Below are 17211 nucleotides of genomic sequence, written 5' to 3'. Positions count from 1 at the left end.
TGCACCGATTACCAAACAGATATAACCACTATATAACTTAGTCACTTAGCTGTCAAAGTGGACAGATGTTCTTTGTTTGTTCAACTTTCGAAAATCGTTCTGTGAAATTAAAAGTAACTCAAATAAAGTAGTTTATTGGTTTACTGATAGTTAAAACAAGTTATTTTATTGTACTACCAAATTTGTGAAGTATAGTGCCGTATAAGTGTTACAAGCCGGTTATTAAAATCACAACGTGCAAGTAACAATATAAGTACCCACATAATTTATAACAGTGTATGTTTATCACAAATCTACACTCACTAATATTCAGCCGATTCAACAACGTATCATTGGCATAGTGGCAAGGCGAGTACGATTAATACGACCCAAACAAAGCGTCAGGTCCTTGGTTCAAATCTCACCAACGACAGACCATACTTGTCATATTACATTATTCTTTATTTTTAAAGTGTTCAAAGATGTCGAGTACGTGTAATGTATGCAAATTGATCATACTAGTTACACAAAAAAGGATTAACTGTTATAAATGTAACACAAAGTACCATTTTGATTGCATTGTTCAGCCTGGTGCTAGAACATCGGTGGTATGAGGGCAGTGGATGTGTGCCACCTGCAAGAATAAATCTCCTTCTGCGGTACCCGAAAGCAACGACACAAATATATTTAAAAGCAACGAAGAAACTGCGGCAACAAATAGCGATTGGCTATCAGCCATAAGGAGAGAGGTGCAGGAAGTTTTTTCTCGAACAATAAGTGTGGAACTACAAAAAATTCGAGAAGAACTGAGCGTTTTTAAAAATATAACATCCTCATTAGAACACCTATCGGGCCTCATTGAAACTGGTAAACAAGAATTAGATGGTGTAAAGAAGGAAAACCAGTCGTTAATTAAAGAAAACAGTGAACTTAGGGAAATCCTAAAAAATCAAACAAATACAATTAATATTTTAGATAGGGAGTCAAGGGCAAGTAACATTGAATTGCACTGCATTCCTGAAAAAAGAAGCGAAAACCTGCTAAAAACGGTAAAACAGATTGGTAAGATTACCAACGTTAATATGCCTGAAGGAAGTGTAGTAAAGTGCACCCGTGTTGCGAAAATAAATAGAAATTCCTTGCGCCCAAGATCTATTATTGTAAAATTTAATTCTCCCCTAATAAGAGATACATTTTTGGCTGGCGTAATAAACTTTAATAAGTTGAATAAAAAAGACAAGCTAAATACATCACATCTTGGAGTACCTGGTGAGAAGAGACCAGTATCTATTTCGGAGCACTTATCCCCCACGGCTAAAGACACCTACTCCGCAGCTCGTATTTTGGCCAAGCAAAATCAATATCGTTTCGTCTGGACGCGTAACGGGAAAATATTCCTGCGAAAAACTGAATCCAGTGACGCAATTGTAGTTAAATCAAAGGACGACTTACTTACTTTAACTTAAAGTTTATTTAATTGTTTTTTTTCTTTTTTTTATATCGTCAACACTGAACTATTTATATCGTCAACACTGAACTGACTTTCAACCAAAAACAACAATATATTACGTCAAGAGCGTATTCAACACGAAGTTTGTTTCTGTTTTTGAAAAATAATTAAAACGACTTAAATAACAAAAGTAACAGACGTTCACTTAAAATATATTTTATTAATGATAGTAATTAATTACCTGACTAGTATTTTTCAATTATCTCGTGTTATTTATTTGTTTTGTTTTTCTAATCAGAAAACGAAGAGTCTTCTGATTCATCATCTGGGGCGATATTTTCTTTCTTTGTGGACTTTGGCTTCTTTTTGTTTAGTTCGCGCGTTCGGAACATTTTGCTTTCGTCCGCACACTTTGTTGTGATACTAGTCCTGAAATATCCATTGAGATTTTTAGTGGAAATCTTTATCACAATATTCCTTTACAAAAATATATTTAATATTTATTTGATATAGAAAAATATATTCTATATATTTTTATACCTGACAACATTTTCGGGGACGCAACATTTTTCTACTACCGTCTGTACAATGTCATTTACCAACTTTGGATCCAGCTTCTTTTTAGCCGGTTTGTCTGGAAATGCTGGAGAAGGTTTTCCAGTTAAAGAGTGGGTTGCCAGTACCCTGAAAATATAATTATTATTTACTTAGTATACTGGAACGATTTTTTCTATTATGAAATTAGAGTTTTCTACTGACTTTCTCGAAAATACAGCAGTTAGTAGTTTTCTTGTAGCGTTTGTGTATGAAGTCCAATCCATATGCCTAAAAAGCCTAGCTGGGACCACAGCATTTCCATCACCGATAGGCACCTATAAATTGAGGAATATTATAGCATATATAGCAATAACATAAACAACATAATTAATACAAATAATTTGGTTTACCGAGTCGTTATTAGTCTTAAGATTATTTTTCGGCGTCGAAGCTTTTATTCGCTTCACATCGTTCTCTATAGAATCATCTTTGCCTTTATTAAATGTAGAATCGCAATCTCCAATTGAACTCTGAAAGGATATGTTAATTAGAAAGTTTCAATGGTAAAAAGGGGACTACTTATATCTTTTATAATTTTACTTACGAAGTCTGTGGTGACTGTCAAATTTCTTTTTCGCTTATTAGATCTCCTTCTTGGTTGTGGTCTGAAATAGTCATCACTCGAATAGTCTGGCATTCGTTCGAATGAATCTGTAAATGAGGGGGTCTCTGGCTTTTCGGTTTTAAGTTTCGCTTCTAGGACTTCTATTTTGGAACATAAATCTTTAATTACTTTTTCCATTTTTTCTATTTGAGATACATTCACTTCGAAATCCGTTTGGGTGGCCACCTCGTATGTTATTTTCTTCTTGGGGACTGGTTGCTTTTGGTGTTTTCTTCCTGGCGAAAGATTCTACGATTTTTGCGCGGTGGTTGTCTTAGCGGTAGGGCTGGTACTCGGTGAAATCGATGTCTGAAATTAGTGAAATATTTTTTTTTTTGTATTAACAAAAATCATTAATAGTTTTACATAAATATAATAACTACTAATATTCTTAATACCTTGGAAGTTATATAACTGTTTAAAATTGTTGCAATATGAACTGGCCCATCCACGTTGGCCATACGCCGGGAATTATCTCTGTCTGAAATTAATAAAATTCATAATAAAAACACACATTAGAATTAATCATACAAACTTATTGATCAAGTCATGTAATACTGAAAAGATTAACTGGACTTTTTAAATTTATTATTGAGCAAAAATAATTACCATTATTACTCCTGTGTAAGTCCAATAAGGCCAGTGCCGCATCCATTTCGGATGTTATGATCACGGATGTCATTATAAACTGCAAAAATAACTATTGCTTAACAAATTTATAAATAGCTTTTGCTATTAATAAACACGAGATTAGACAAAACTAGTACATGTTAAAATACGAAGTCTCTCAATTGCATGTCGCAGGTACAAAATTTAATATATTGAAAAATGTTAAAATTTAAACTTACCGATATTTAAAACTACAATCACAGTTAAAATATCACAATGAACGCAGGTGTGGTTACTTCCTCAGTTACTGAGTGTACACTGACCAATATTCGCAACAGGGTTGACCAAATCAGCTCGCCTTCGGGTAGCTTTGGGGGTTCCATTATATTACTCTTTTGTTTCTTTATCAGGTACATCCTCTATTCTTATTGCCCTCTATTGTTTTCAATTCTTTCAAATACAGATAAGACTACGAAGAAAATTCATTCACTAGTAACTAGTTAATCCTTTTATGGAGCTAATTAGCTTTCAAGCGTAATTCTTATAGGGATTATAAATATATTTTATTTTTAAAATACCAGAAATTGTTTTGTTCCTTTTCTGAAACAATTAAGTAAGTATGTCGTTATTATTATATATTTATTTTAGTCTATTTTTAACAATTTAGTTCGCTTTACAAACGTTGGCTTCAAAATTCAACTGTTTTTAAACACCCTTGTTATATAATAATTAAAGGGAAATCATTTATATAGCTACTATAGATAATTAATGTTTGCAAACTATACTAATATTTAGACGTGGTTTCGCTTGACTGTTTTAAATTTTAATTACGGGCTAACTTAAAGCATTATACGAGCATAAATAATTATATCATATTAAAAACTGAAACAAATTCGTTCAAATCTTTTTCCAAGTCTGATATTGACATACAAACATATATTTTTTAATAAAAGAATTCGTATTGAATTGGATATAAGAGTCCCATTACTAGTTTAATTATTTAAAGTCCTGCTATGAAATTATGATGATTTATATACAAAAAAATTAAAAAATTCTATAAAATAACCAAAACTTTTCTGTTTCAGAAAAATATGAAATTAAAAATGAAAATTACAAAATTTGAAAAATTGATCACAAATTTTACGATCGTTTCTTTAATGTTTTTTTTTATACCAGATTACAATTTGTTAATTTTGTTGGTATCTCATCTATAACAAAGTAAGATATTAGAAAATATACACTATGTTTATATTTTGTAAATTAAGGTTTAGTTTGATTCTGAAATTTCATTTCATATACTTATGTAGGGAAAGTAAGAAAAAATGATTTATTTCTACTGCTTCATTTTTATACCACCAAATGTACCCATACATATATACCTTGTATTTTATGGAATAAAATAAAATGGATGTTTTAATAATCTACTTTATTAAATGTGTTCTAAAGGTGTTATGTTTTATTGAAACGAATAGCTGCTCACAAGTGACCATCTATATAAAAAAAATCTAATTAATTCATTTTCACCAAGTTCATTGAAACAAGAAAATTCAAAACATTTTTAACGTTTTGGTACTTTAGTTCTATCAGTTAATATTTATTTTGAGCCAAGAAACAAACCAATTAAATTACCCTTATTAATAATAAAAAAAATAATTTGATTGTATCGGAGCCCTCTGCTGAGCAAAGGCTTCTTCTCACATGGAGAAGGTTAGAGCATTAATCACCACGCTTGCTGAAGACGGGTTGGCGATTTCAATTTTATAATTTGAAATTGTAAGACCAGGTTTCCTCACGATGTTTTCCTTCACCGTCTGTCAGTGGTGTCTAAATACTCTTAGAAAGCACATATGACTCGGAAAAATCACATTGGTACTTGCCAGGTTTCGAAACCGCGCCCTCATGCATCAGAGGTGGTGTTTTAACCTCCAGGCCACCACGACACTTATCTTCAATTAATTACCGTATTTAAAAATTGTTTAAATAGGAAGGTATATTATAGCATATAATAATAAATAATGCTAACAATATATAAAACTTTTGATATTTACTTATATTCGTTTGTGATTTCATTTTTAACACGAAATGTTAAAACTTAGGAAAATTATATGATTATTAATTCCTTTAAGAAGACTTTGTAATTTATGAGTTTCTCACTTTTTAACCATTCATACAAATAAACAAATATCCGGTGACTCCATTTGGATTCGGTTTTTTCAGGAAATTAGCTAATTAGTGACCGGAATTCCTTTGCTTATAGGTATTAACTTGAGAACTTTTCTGTTGAACCCATAATATATAAGTATAAGTATCTATAAATCGTACTTATTTTAACAACACAAAAAAATACAGCTGGTTATAGGTATGTTATATATAAACATATTTTTTTTTATTTTATTTGAATTAAGAGAAATTTTCAATGGTTAAATTTCTTGAAAATGAAATTAACGATATTTGTTGAAGATGTCGGGAAAACATGAGCCGTCTGAGAGCTTTTAACGAAACAGCTGCCTGAAGTCTTTGAGATGTAACAAAATAATAATATATGGTGGAATTGTGTATATTATATAGGTCTACAGAAACGTCCCCGGTGGCATATGTCTGTACCTTAAGGATAACATATTGTTTCCATTTTACAACTTTTAATAATCTGCATTCCTTAAGCGTTTCTTGGGAAGCTTCTTACAATAATACGGTATTAAGTCTCATCAAAATAAATTACTTCGTTTTCCAGCCTATATCAGTATCATCGTGTAAATAACTTTTTAAATCATTTAATTCGGGCTTATCATTTGTAAGTTAATATAATATAAGTTTAACAATTCTCAAAATTAAATTAAAGCTATTTTATAGTTTTTGTAAAGAGCCCGTGCCAAGCCGGGGCTGGTACCTAGCATAAGTTATAAACCAATGTCTGTTGACTCCATTTGAATTCGGGTTTTTCGGAAAGTTAGCTAATTAGTGACCGGAGTTCCTTTTCTTATAGGTATTAACTTAGGAACTATGAAATTTTCTTGAAATTCAGAATGGACTACGTTAAATAATTTTGGAGTTGAAATAATATGTTGCAATACATACTTAAGAGAAATATTTGAACACGCCAGTTAATAAAGCGTACTAAGAAATGCAAGCCGTAGGTATTAAGGGTTATTGAATAAAACATGATGGACGAGATCTTGTATTTTAATTACCTGTAAACATTACATGTTCACAAGCACAATTTCAAAATATTCTAATAAATAATTTAAAAATATAATTATACGCTAACTCTCCTCCTTAATCAAGGCTTTAGACTGACACTGGGGTTGCCAGCGGCAGAGTTATGCAACTAACACGCCGTCTTATTTGGTCCTTACGTCCTTATGTCTGTAAATAAAAAAAACATACTTAGCATGGAATTGAATATTCGCGAGGTCTCCTTTATTGAGATGATATGAGATGTTGATGAAACGAGAACATTTACTATTTATATCGTCAACACTGAACTGACTTTCAACCAAAAACAACGATATTTTACGTCAAGAGCGTATTCAACACGAAGTTTGTTTCTGTTTTTGAAAAATAATTAAAACGACCTAAATAATAAAAGTAACAGACGTTCACTTATAATAAATTTTATTAATGATAGTAATTAATTACCTGACTAGTATTTTTTAATTATCTCGTGTTATTTGTTTATTTTGTTTTTCTAATCAGAAAAAGAAGAGTCTTCTGATTCATCATCTGGGGCGATATTTTCTTTCTTTGTGGACTTTCGCTTCTTTTTGTTTAGTTCGCGCGTTCGGAACATCTTGCTTTCGTCCGCACACTTTGTTGTGATACTAGTCCTGAAATATCCATTGAGATTTTTAGTTGAAATCTTTATCACAATATTCCTTTACAAAAATATATTTAATATTTATTTGATATAGAAAAATATATTCTATATATTTTTATACCTGACAACATTTTCGGGGACGCAACATTTTTCTACTACCGTCTGTACAATGTCATTTACCAACTTTGGATCCAGCTTCTTTTTAGCTGGTTTGTCTGGAAATGCTGGAGAAGGTTTTCCAGTTAAAGAGTGGGTTGCCAGTACCCTAAAAATATAATTATTATTAACTTAGTATATTGGAACGAATTTTTCTAATATGAAATTAGAGTTTTCTACTGCCTTTCTCGAAAATACAGCAGTCAGTAGTTTTCTTGTAGCGTTTGTGTATGAAGTCCAATCCATGTGCCTAAGAAGCCTGGCTAGGACCACAGCATTTCCATCACCGATAGGCACCTATAAATTTAGGAATGTTATAGCATATATAGCAATAACATAAACAACATAATTAATACAAATAATTTGGTGTACCGAGTCGTTATTAGTCTTAAGATTATTTTTCGGCGTCGAAGCTTTTATTCGCTTTACATCGTTCTCTATAGAATCATCTTTGTCTTTATTGAATGCAGAATCGCAATCTCCAATTGAACTCTGAAAGGATATGTTAATTAGAAAGTTTCAATGGTAAAAAGGGGACTACTTATATCTTTTATAATTTTACTTACGAAGTCTGTGGTGACTGTCAAATTTCTTTTTCGCTTATTAGATCTCCTTCTTGGTTGTGGTCTGAAATAGTCATCACTCGAATAGTCTGGCATTCGTTCGAATGAATCTGTAAATGAGGGGGTCTCTGGCTTTTCGGTTTTAAGTTTCGCTTCTAGGACTTCTATTTTGGAACATAAATCTTTAATTACTTTTTCCATTTTTTCTATTTGAGATACATTCACTTCGAAATCCGTTTGGGTGGCCACCTCGTATGTTATTTTCTTCTTGGGGACTGGTTGCTTTTGGTGTTTTCTTCCTGGCAAAAGATTCCACGATTTTTGCTCGGCGGTTGTCTTAGCGGTAGGGCTGGTACTCGGTGAATTCGATGTCTGAAATTAGTGAAATATTTTTTAGTATTAACAAAAATCATTAATAATTTTACATAAATATAATAACTACTAATATTTTTAATACCTTGGAAGTTATATAACTGTTTAAAATTGTTGCAATATGAACAGGCCCATCCATGTTGGCCATACGCCGGGAATTATCTCTGTCTGAAATTAATAAAATTCATAATAAAAACACACATTACAATTAATCATACAAACTTTATTGATCAAATCATGTTATACTGAAAAGATTAACTGGACTTTTTAAATTTATTATTGAGCAAAAATAATTACCATTATTACTCCTGTGTAAGTCCAATAAAGCCAGTGCCGCATCCATTTCGGATGTTATGATCACGGATGTCATTATAAACTGCAAAAATAACTATTGCTTAACAAATTTATAAATAGCTTTTGCTATTAATAAACACGAAATTAGACAAAACTAGTACATGTTAAAATACGAAGTCTCTCAGTTGCATGTCGCAGGTACAAAATTTAAATATTGAAAATTGTTAAAATTTAAACTTACCGATATTTAAAACTACAATCACAGTTAAAATATCACAATGACAACAAATGTTGTTACTTCCTCAGTTACTGAGTGTACACTGCCCAATATTCGCAACAGGGTTGACCAAATCAGCTCGCCTTCGGGTAGCTTTGGGGGTTCCATTATATTACTCTTTTGTTTCTTTATCAGGTACATCCTCTATTCTTATTGCCCTCTATTGTTTTTAATTCTTTCAAATACAGATAAGACTACGAAGAAAATTCATTCACTAGTAACTAGTTAATCCTTTTATTGAGCTAATTAGCTTTCAAGCGTAATTCTTATAGGGATTATAAATATATTTTATTTCTAAAATACCAGAAATTGTTTTGTTCCTTTTCTGAAACAATTAAGTAAGTATGTCGTTATTATTTTATATTTATTTTAGTGTATTTTTAACAATTTAGTTCGCCTTACAGTCGTTGGCTTAGAGCATTAATCACCACGCTTGCTCAAGACGGGTTGGCGATTTCAATATTATAATTTGACATTGTAAGACCAGGTTTCCTCACGATGTTTTCCTTCACCGTCTGTCAGTGGTGTCTAAATACTCTTAGAAAGCACATATGACTCGGAAAAATCACATTGGTACTTGCCAGGTTTCGAAACCGCGCCCTCATGCATCAGAGGTGGTGTTTTAACCTCCAGGCCACCACGACACTTATCTTGAATTAATTACCGTATTTAAAAATTGTTTAAATAGGAAGGTATATTATAGCATATAATAATAAATAATGCTAACAATATATAAAACTTTTGATATTTACTTATATTCGTTTGTGATTTCATTTTTAACACGAAATGTTAAAACTTAGGAAAATTATATGATTATTAATTCCTTTAAGAAGACTTTGTAATTTATGAGTTTCTCACTTTTTAACCATTCATACAAATAAACAAATATCCGGTGACTCCATTTGGATTCGGTTTTTTCAGGAAATTAGCTAATTAGTGACCGGAATTCCTTTGCTTATAGGTATTAACTTGAGAACTTTTCTGTTGAACCCATAATATATAAGTATAAGTATCTATAAATCGTACTTATTTTAACAATACAAAAAAATACAGCTGGTTATAGGTATGTTATATATAAACATATGTTTTTTTATTTTATTTGAATTAAGAGAAATTTTCAATGGTTAAATTTCTAGATAATGATTAAGTTTATAACTATGAATGGATTTGCAAAATAAAGACTGTTTCTTAAAATTCAAATGACTTCCATCGGCTTATATCCGCTTGAAGATTATTATAAGATCATTGTTTCAAATTCTTTTGTTTGTTTATTGTTAGGGGAAAGACGTCGGTTACTCGCCAGTCCCTAGTCCCTGTCTATTGTAGTTAATATTTTTACCTGCGAATAGCAATGTGCAATTCGTTGCTCAGTTAGTTTGTGTATAGCGAGCAGCTCAGAATAACCGTTAAAAAATATGGATCCTAAATTATGGTTGCTTGTTGAGTATGTCGAAGATCAGAGTGCGTTTTCTAATTATGGCGTTATAAATACTAATAATCTCATCCAACACGAGACCGATCTGCACAATGGGAAAGTTGTTTTCGTCAGAGGCAAAAGCAATGGAGCACGCAAGGCGCAAATACTTAGGATATCTGGTATGGTATTTTTTTCTATTTATTAATTTTTATCATTTGATTTTTCTCAGTCATAATCATAGTTAATCGTACAAACATTATTCTCACTCTAGTAATGAATGCCAACAATTTTACTTCATTCACCCTCCATTTCCAATGTAAGCATGTTATTTTTTATTTTCTAAGATCTACGTTTGTAACGATCACGTGGCACCCTATGATATAAAGAGGAAAAGAGCATTTTGCAATTATAATAATATTCATATAAATTTATTGATTGATGATAATGTTTTGTCTTTGTTTCCTACCACGTAGACAGCAAACGATACGTAAAAGATCTCAAAATAATGTTGGAGAGACAAGACAATCAAGTGAAGAATGTAGTTTCTTTGTGTATGAATACCATCAAAGAAATGAAGACTGGCCAAATGGTAAGATGAATATTGTACATTATAATCGCATTTTTGGTTTAATATCTAAGAGTGAACTCTGGAAAAATGTTTCTTGAGAGACGTATACCTAAACGCTTTTCTAAAACCGTGTTGTCAGAGGTAAAATAAATTAAGATTATAGATAATTCTCGTGAGTTTAAATCGCTCACGATATGTTAGACATCGATGTATGTACTGTAACAACTAAGTTATCTACAAATAACAATCACCTTTTAACATTGTGAGTAATCTGAAATCGAATGAGGTTATATTCTAAGAACTTATAGCTAACGTGTCGCTGCCTAATCGCAGGTAGTAAATTATTTAGGTATTTGTTAAAAGTATTGTTCTTGAAAACTTATTTTTATTACCTCGTGGTGGTTATGGATATGATTTAAATACAAAAATATTTTTATTTTCAGTTATTGGACTCTCAGGAAGGACGATCTTTGAATGCCTTAAATAGAACATGCAAGCTTCCCGAACAAGTTGAGTCGAGTTCAACTGACAGCGATTGTGATGAAGAGGTAAATCAACACAAAATTCAAACATTCAAAAACAATGACTTAAAATCCTATATATATAATTAATGTAGATGTAACTTATTTTATATATTTATATATTATGAAGAGTAAAATAATATTGATAAATTTGAATAGCCTATGCTCCCTTAAAGTGCGGTTTGGACAATCCCTAGATGAAGAAATTTCGGTTTAGCCTTTTTTTCATTTTATTTTTCAGATCCATCGCAATCTGAATCTTACTAAATCCATGACAAAACACCACTATCAATCGAAACGACCAGATTCAACGCCCAATGGACAAATAAGTCGACTTTTAAATGACAAAACTATTTTCAATAGTCGAAAACCGTTAAAAAGCAGCACTCCTTTGCCGGAAAAACGTGTTAATGATATTATTAGGCTTACTTTTGACCAAGGAACGCAGACAGACCCAGTTCAACATCCTCCAATCAACAAGATAGAACAATTAGAAGTAGTTTTACGACGTCTCTATGGACAATTCCTTGCACTGATTGCTGACGTTCAACTGAAAGAAAACCAATGCGCAATCGGAGCGGCCGAGAAAAATTATTCAGAATCAAATGTAATAAAAGACTTTGTTAATACAGACACTCAATATTTAGCTAACCCTGATCTTGAATTAGACAAAAATAAAGCAAGAGTTCTTCAAGTTCGTAGAGCATCCGCTCAAACAACAAATACTGGTTTGTCGATGGTGGACAATAATACAGATATGGTTAGTATAAACTTTACCTACGTTTAAAAAGACTGACTCCAATGTTAAAACTACATAGAAGATGTATGAAATTGATTATCAGGTATCCATTGGAAGCGGAAATGTTACCGTGCCAGCAAGGTTATGGGCCAATATGGATTGGACGTCTCATACCTCCGCAACGCGACAACTGCTGCAAGCTGTTTTCCCAAGGAGGTAATTATTATTAAATATTACTATTATTATACATACACAGCATAACACAATTATATTAATTTTTTTAGAGTTTTAGCTACCCATTCCCTAACTGGTAAACAATCACCAGCATTTGTGGACAAACCACCAAAACAGCAATTGGATCCAAAGCTCGTTGACGACATCGTCAGCACGGTATCAGAAAGATGTAGCGTTCCAAAAAGAATTGTAAGGTACGTACTTGAGTATTGAGTTTAGTTGCTACTTTATATTAATGAAATTGTTGATATTTTTTTGTCACTTACAGAAGCTCTATAACCACCAAATGTACTGATGAAGCAAAGCTGTACAGAAATCGCATGCTACAAAGGAAACGTGATCAACGTAATCCGGAAAATATATCACCGCTGGCCTCTTCTAATGAGTCTTCTAATGCAAGAGATTAATAATATAACATATTATCATTTGTTTCGTGTTGAATAAAATAATAAAAAATATGTATATATTTTTATTTTTATATATACATAACATTGATGATAAATAAAATGCAATGTTTGATATCTACCCTCTGTTTCTAAGTGTAAATTTACACAGAAATGACAAATTAAATTATGCTAATCACAACATATATCTTTAATTCATTACAACTTCTTAAAGAGTTAGGTAAAAAATTGACATTATTGGTCTTTTCGTATTCAAATATTTTACGTTTTCATTATTACTCCTTAGTTTAAATCGGTTACTTAAACTTATATTAAAGCAAAAAATAATTTAAACAAAATAATACAAAATAAGATAAAAAAATTCGTCTTTTCGAACAAAATTGCTAATTTTGACTAATTGTTTCTCCAACCTTTAAAATTTTCTTTTTTTCAATACCAACCAGTAGGTTTGAGTCAATAACTTCAAATTTCATACTGTTCTTTAAATATTATAGTAACCGTCTAACAATTTTAGCTATAGATATAACTTTATTTTTTTATAAATTTTAATACAAAAGAATCTAGTTGTATTAAAATTGATAAAAAATTAAATCTTAACATGAAATATTTGTAAAAGGAAAGAAAACAAATTTAGTTTGCAATTTATATTTTTAATCAACGACATTTATTTTTTACAGAATTATCATAAAAACACTTTTAAAGATCATTCTGATAATCGATATTATTCATATATATTGTTTTTACATTGATAAAAACAAATTTTCAACGGTTAATATGAAATATATATTTTCGTATATATATGAAATAAAACTATCATTCATTTACCCGAAAAAGATCAATGCCTGCAACTTGCGATCAATTGGAACATTATTCGTAATGCTAAATAGACATCCAGCCTTATTTGTCAAAATGACAAGAAAGTATTGACATTTGAGGTTGTATTTTAGCTGTCGTGAAAAACTTGTAATTTGCAGGCATGTGTTTGAAAGGTTATAAAAGCCAAGAATAAACATTACCTTATTCTATTTATTAAATTAAATTTTGTGAACAGTCTAAATAAAATCAGACGATGGACGCCGAAGATTATGAGTATGTCGCAGAGGAACATGATCGATTGATTAGTGCTATAAGTAAATTAGACAAAACCCAGCATATAACTGAGCCTTCAAGGAATGAACCGACGAATTTGAACTCTGAATTTAATCTAATCAAACCATCTAAAAAACTGAAACTGGACAATGTATTAAAAGTTTTAGAAGACAATTCACACAATGTCAAAATAAGTAAAAAACTTAAATTCAGTCAAAATAAATCGAAAGTTCTACCGAAACCGCTAGAGAAACCTCAAGCAGAACGCATTAAAAGAGCTGCTGGGTATGAGGAGACTAAAAAGAAAATTGGTAGATGGGATCCAGTTATTGCAAGAAATAGAACTGTGGATTTTGTTTCTTTTCCTCTTAAAACTCGTCCTGTGAAGAAAGATACTCCTACTAACGTATTTCTGTCCAAACTGAAATTGAAATCACCTTTAGAATTGGAATTAGAAGAAGTGGATCCTACACCTGAAGTAGAACCAGAAGTTGAGGCAGAAGAGCTTTATCCTATGAGTTATGAAGAAATGGTTGAACACAGACAGCATCTTGCTAAGTTTAGAGCTCAACAGTCTTATAGGGCTGCCAAGGCTAAGAGACAAAGCAAAATTAAAAGTAAAAAATATCATCGGTAAGTTTAAAGAATACATTCCTATAATATATTTTGATAACATGAAAGCATATTTTATTAATTTGTTTCAGTATACTTAAGAAAGAAAAATTAAAACAACAGTTAAAGGAATTTGAGGAATTACAAGCAACTAATCCAGAAGAGGCATTGAAAAAACTCGAGGAATTAGAAAAAGCACGAGCTTTAGAAAGACATACCTTGAGACATAAAAACACTGGAAAATGGGCTAAGAACAAATTAGTTAGAGCAAAATATGATAAAGAGGTAAAATTTACTAACAATTAAATTTTTATAAATAATGGTAGTTGTTACATACAATAATACTTGAATGTTTTGCTTGTTATGTTATGGAACATTTTCTTTGGCTGAAATTTAAATTATCCAAATTGTTATAATAGCCAGAAAGGAATACATGTTAAAAATATATATCTTGTTATTGCTATGTTGTAGCTGTGTTTATATAATGTATTGGTACTATACTGTGATATCTGTTTTTGTTATAGGTGAGGCAGCAATTAGCTGAACAACTGTCTGTAAGCAGAGGTCTTACACAGAAAACACAAAATGTTGAAAGTTCAGATGATGAGCCAGATGAAAGTGAAAACATCTGTGACATTCAAATATCACAGGATCCCATGAATCCATGGATGTTAAAGAAATCCGACAAGAGTAATATAGATGCCGAATTCAATTTCGGCTATAAAAAATATTTGAAAGACAAAATGTATAAACGCAAAGAGCAAAGTGACTCGGAAGAAGATGAAGCAGACCAAAATAGAGACAATGACATGAGTTCTCTGAAAATGCTGGCAGAGAGCTTGAAAAAATTAAACAATGGTGAAAGTACAAATGTGCTTGAAAACAAAACTCAAGACGATGTCACTTTAATGGATGTTACCAGTGAAGAAAATAAATCACTAACAGTTCTTAATAAAAATATTACACAGAAACAGAAAAGTAATAATACTGGCCGAAAAAACAAAAGAAAGATAGTCTCAACCTCAGACTGGCTTGTGGAAGAAATAAATCCCAAAAATGCAACAACTGAAGAAGATATAAATACTGCATTTGATGATTATGAAGGCAAAGTAGCATTAAAGGTTGCTAAAAAACTTAAGGGTTTGAAACATGAGTTAAAAAATTTAGAATCATCATCTATCAAGCCAAATAAAAAGACAAATGAAACTAGTAAAGAAATTGACAACCTTGAATATTTAAAAATTAAAAAGCAGAAGCAGGTGCCCATAATTGATGAACCTCTTATAGAATCAAATAAAAATATTGATGACATACCCGAGCAGACAAAACACTTATTAGACACATTAAAAGATGCAATACCAAGCACAAGTCAAAACGTAAACACAGATATTGATCCAAGTAGGTTTATTGAAGTTAAACCAAAGTATTTGAATACAGCTATTACAAATTCCGAGAATAATTTTGATGACTTAGATGATGAAGAACAAGTGGTACCCAAAGTGGATATTGAAGAAGTTTTTGAAGAAGACGATGTGGTGACTAGTTTCAGACAAGAGAAGGAGGACGAAATTAATAAGAATAATCCAGAAGAACTAAGTTTAACACTCCCTGGATGGGGAGGCTGGGCCGGTAAAGGTGTGAAAGCACCTAAACGAAAGAAAAATAGATTTATTACAAAGAAACCACCAAAAACACTCAGAAGAGATGAAAACAAAGGTGATGTAATCATTAACGAGTCTAAAAATCCCAAGCTTGCTATACATAAAGTTTCAGATTTACCACATCCATTCAACAGTGTGAAAGAATATGAGGAAAGTATAAGAACACCTCTAGGTAACACATTTGTGCCTGAAACAGCTCATAAGAAACTTATAAAACCAAATGTTATCACAAGATCCGGAACAATCATTGAACCGATGGATGAAGAAGAACTGCTTGTGCCAAGAAATCGTAACTTTAAAAATAAGTCTGTTATTAAGATTCTAGGCAAGCAATAAAACAAAAATTAATGATTTCTTATTGTAATATTTATTTTAATGTTAAACCCCAACTCTAACTGGAGGAGATACTAGTATGACTCCATCACCTCTTACAAATAACATTGGAATATTTCTCTTATTTGTCCTATAAACCTCTTCATATGTTTCTTCATCAATTTCAACCGTTGTTATTGTTTCCTCTGCGTCACCCAATACCATATTCAAATGTTGATCATAGGCCTGAAATAAAATTGACACTGACTCTGTAAACATTTTGCTATTTGAAATTCCTAGAACTAAAGTCCTTACAATGAAATTGAAATATCAAAATTAACTTGAAGTCTAAATGCTTTTACTTATTTAATTCTTAATGAAAAATTAATGTTCAGGTAGTATGATCGTGGAAAGAAGTATAAAATTAAAAATTCTTTAATTTACATACATGAAGCTTTCCGCGTAGTTCGCGTTCATTACGCATTTTAACGTAAATTCGCTCATCCAAACTCAACCTAATTAAGTCGAGAGGTTCTTTAACTGTCATCACAGGTACCTGAAATGCAATTAATGTTCTGTAAATATATCTTTTTTTATTAATGAGAACTAATAACATAACAAAAGTTAAGTACTAACATTGTCCCCGTCTTCTGCCATCGTATTTTCTCGTTTTCACGAAAAAAAATATTACTAAGTGGTTTTAGTGACTACAACTGTTTTCTAGTAGTAGTAGATATCAATATAAAAGCCGAATTTTAGGTTATGAACAGTGTTTAACATTGGTTGACACACAACAATCCTTATATTATTTTATATTATAAAAAGGTTTTAAGTGTCAAAATTGGCGCTTGCAGATGTGCGTTCAGAGTTGATTAGTTTATAGTTTTTTTAAATTTGGTATCATGAAAGACATCTAAAATAGATACTGTGATAGGAGCA

At 31.2% G+C, this 17211-nt stretch overlaps 4 protein-coding genes across 5 annotated transcripts; 2 read left to right on the top strand and 2 right to left on the bottom strand.

The window, feature by feature from the left end:
* Positions 1 to 1719: 1719 nt before the first annotated feature.
* LOC133319294 (early boundary activity protein 2-like) lies at positions 1720 to 3285 on the bottom strand. The gene is made up of 6 exons (XM_061523240.1): positions 3240 to 3285; positions 2571 to 2866; positions 2377 to 2496; positions 2189 to 2301; positions 1970 to 2113; positions 1720 to 1858 (listed from the first exon to the last, which is right to left on the bottom strand). The coding sequence occupies exons 1-6, from the start codon at positions 3283 to 3285 to the stop codon at positions 1720 to 1722; spliced, it is 858 nt and encodes a 285-aa protein (XP_061379224.1).
* A 7246-nt stretch (positions 3286 to 10531) lies between these two features.
* LOC116771449 (uncharacterized) lies at positions 10532 to 12601 on the top strand. Its single transcript, XM_032663291.2, has 6 exons — positions 10532 to 10721; positions 11144 to 11248; positions 11463 to 11981; positions 12064 to 12176; positions 12245 to 12388; positions 12463 to 12601. Exons 1-6 carry the CDS (start codon positions 10638 to 10640, stop codon positions 12599 to 12601), a joined length of 1104 nt encoding a protein of 367 aa, XP_032519182.2. The 5' UTR covers positions 10532 to 10637.
* A 933-nt stretch (positions 12602 to 13534) lies between these two features.
* On the top strand, positions 13535 to 16324 carry LOC116771213 (U3 small nucleolar RNA-associated protein 14 homolog A). 2 transcript variants are annotated; one of them, XM_032663005.2, is made up of 4 exons: positions 13569 to 13587; positions 13650 to 14320; positions 14392 to 14584; positions 14824 to 16324. In XM_032663005.2, the coding sequence occupies exons 2-4, from the start codon at positions 13668 to 13670 to the stop codon at positions 16294 to 16296; spliced, it is 2319 nt and encodes a 772-aa protein (XP_032518896.2). In that variant the 5' UTR covers positions 13569 to 13587; positions 13650 to 13667; the 3' UTR covers positions 16297 to 16324. The 2 variants fall into 2 exon arrangements, with proteins under 2 accessions (XP_061379212.1, XP_032518896.2); XM_061523228.1 differs by having other exon boundaries at positions 13535 to 14320.
* On the bottom strand, positions 16305 to 17110 carry LOC116771214 (U6 snRNA-associated Sm-like protein LSm3). The gene is made up of 3 exons (XM_032663006.2): positions 16909 to 17110; positions 16721 to 16828; positions 16305 to 16518 (listed from the first exon to the last, which is right to left on the bottom strand). Exons 1-3 carry the CDS (start codon positions 16927 to 16929, stop codon positions 16339 to 16341), a joined length of 309 nt encoding a protein of 102 aa, XP_032518897.1. The 5' UTR covers positions 16930 to 17110; the 3' UTR covers positions 16305 to 16338.
* Positions 17111 to 17211: the final 101 nt, after the last annotated feature.

The sequence above is a fragment of the Danaus plexippus genome, chromosome 17 (genome assembly GCF_018135715.1).
Source record: "Danaus plexippus chromosome 17, MEX_DaPlex, whole genome shotgun sequence".
In the NCBI taxonomy this organism is placed as follows: domain Eukaryota; kingdom Metazoa; phylum Arthropoda; class Insecta; order Lepidoptera; family Nymphalidae; genus Danaus; species Danaus plexippus.
This window is presented reverse-complemented; position numbering and strand designations above follow the sequence as displayed.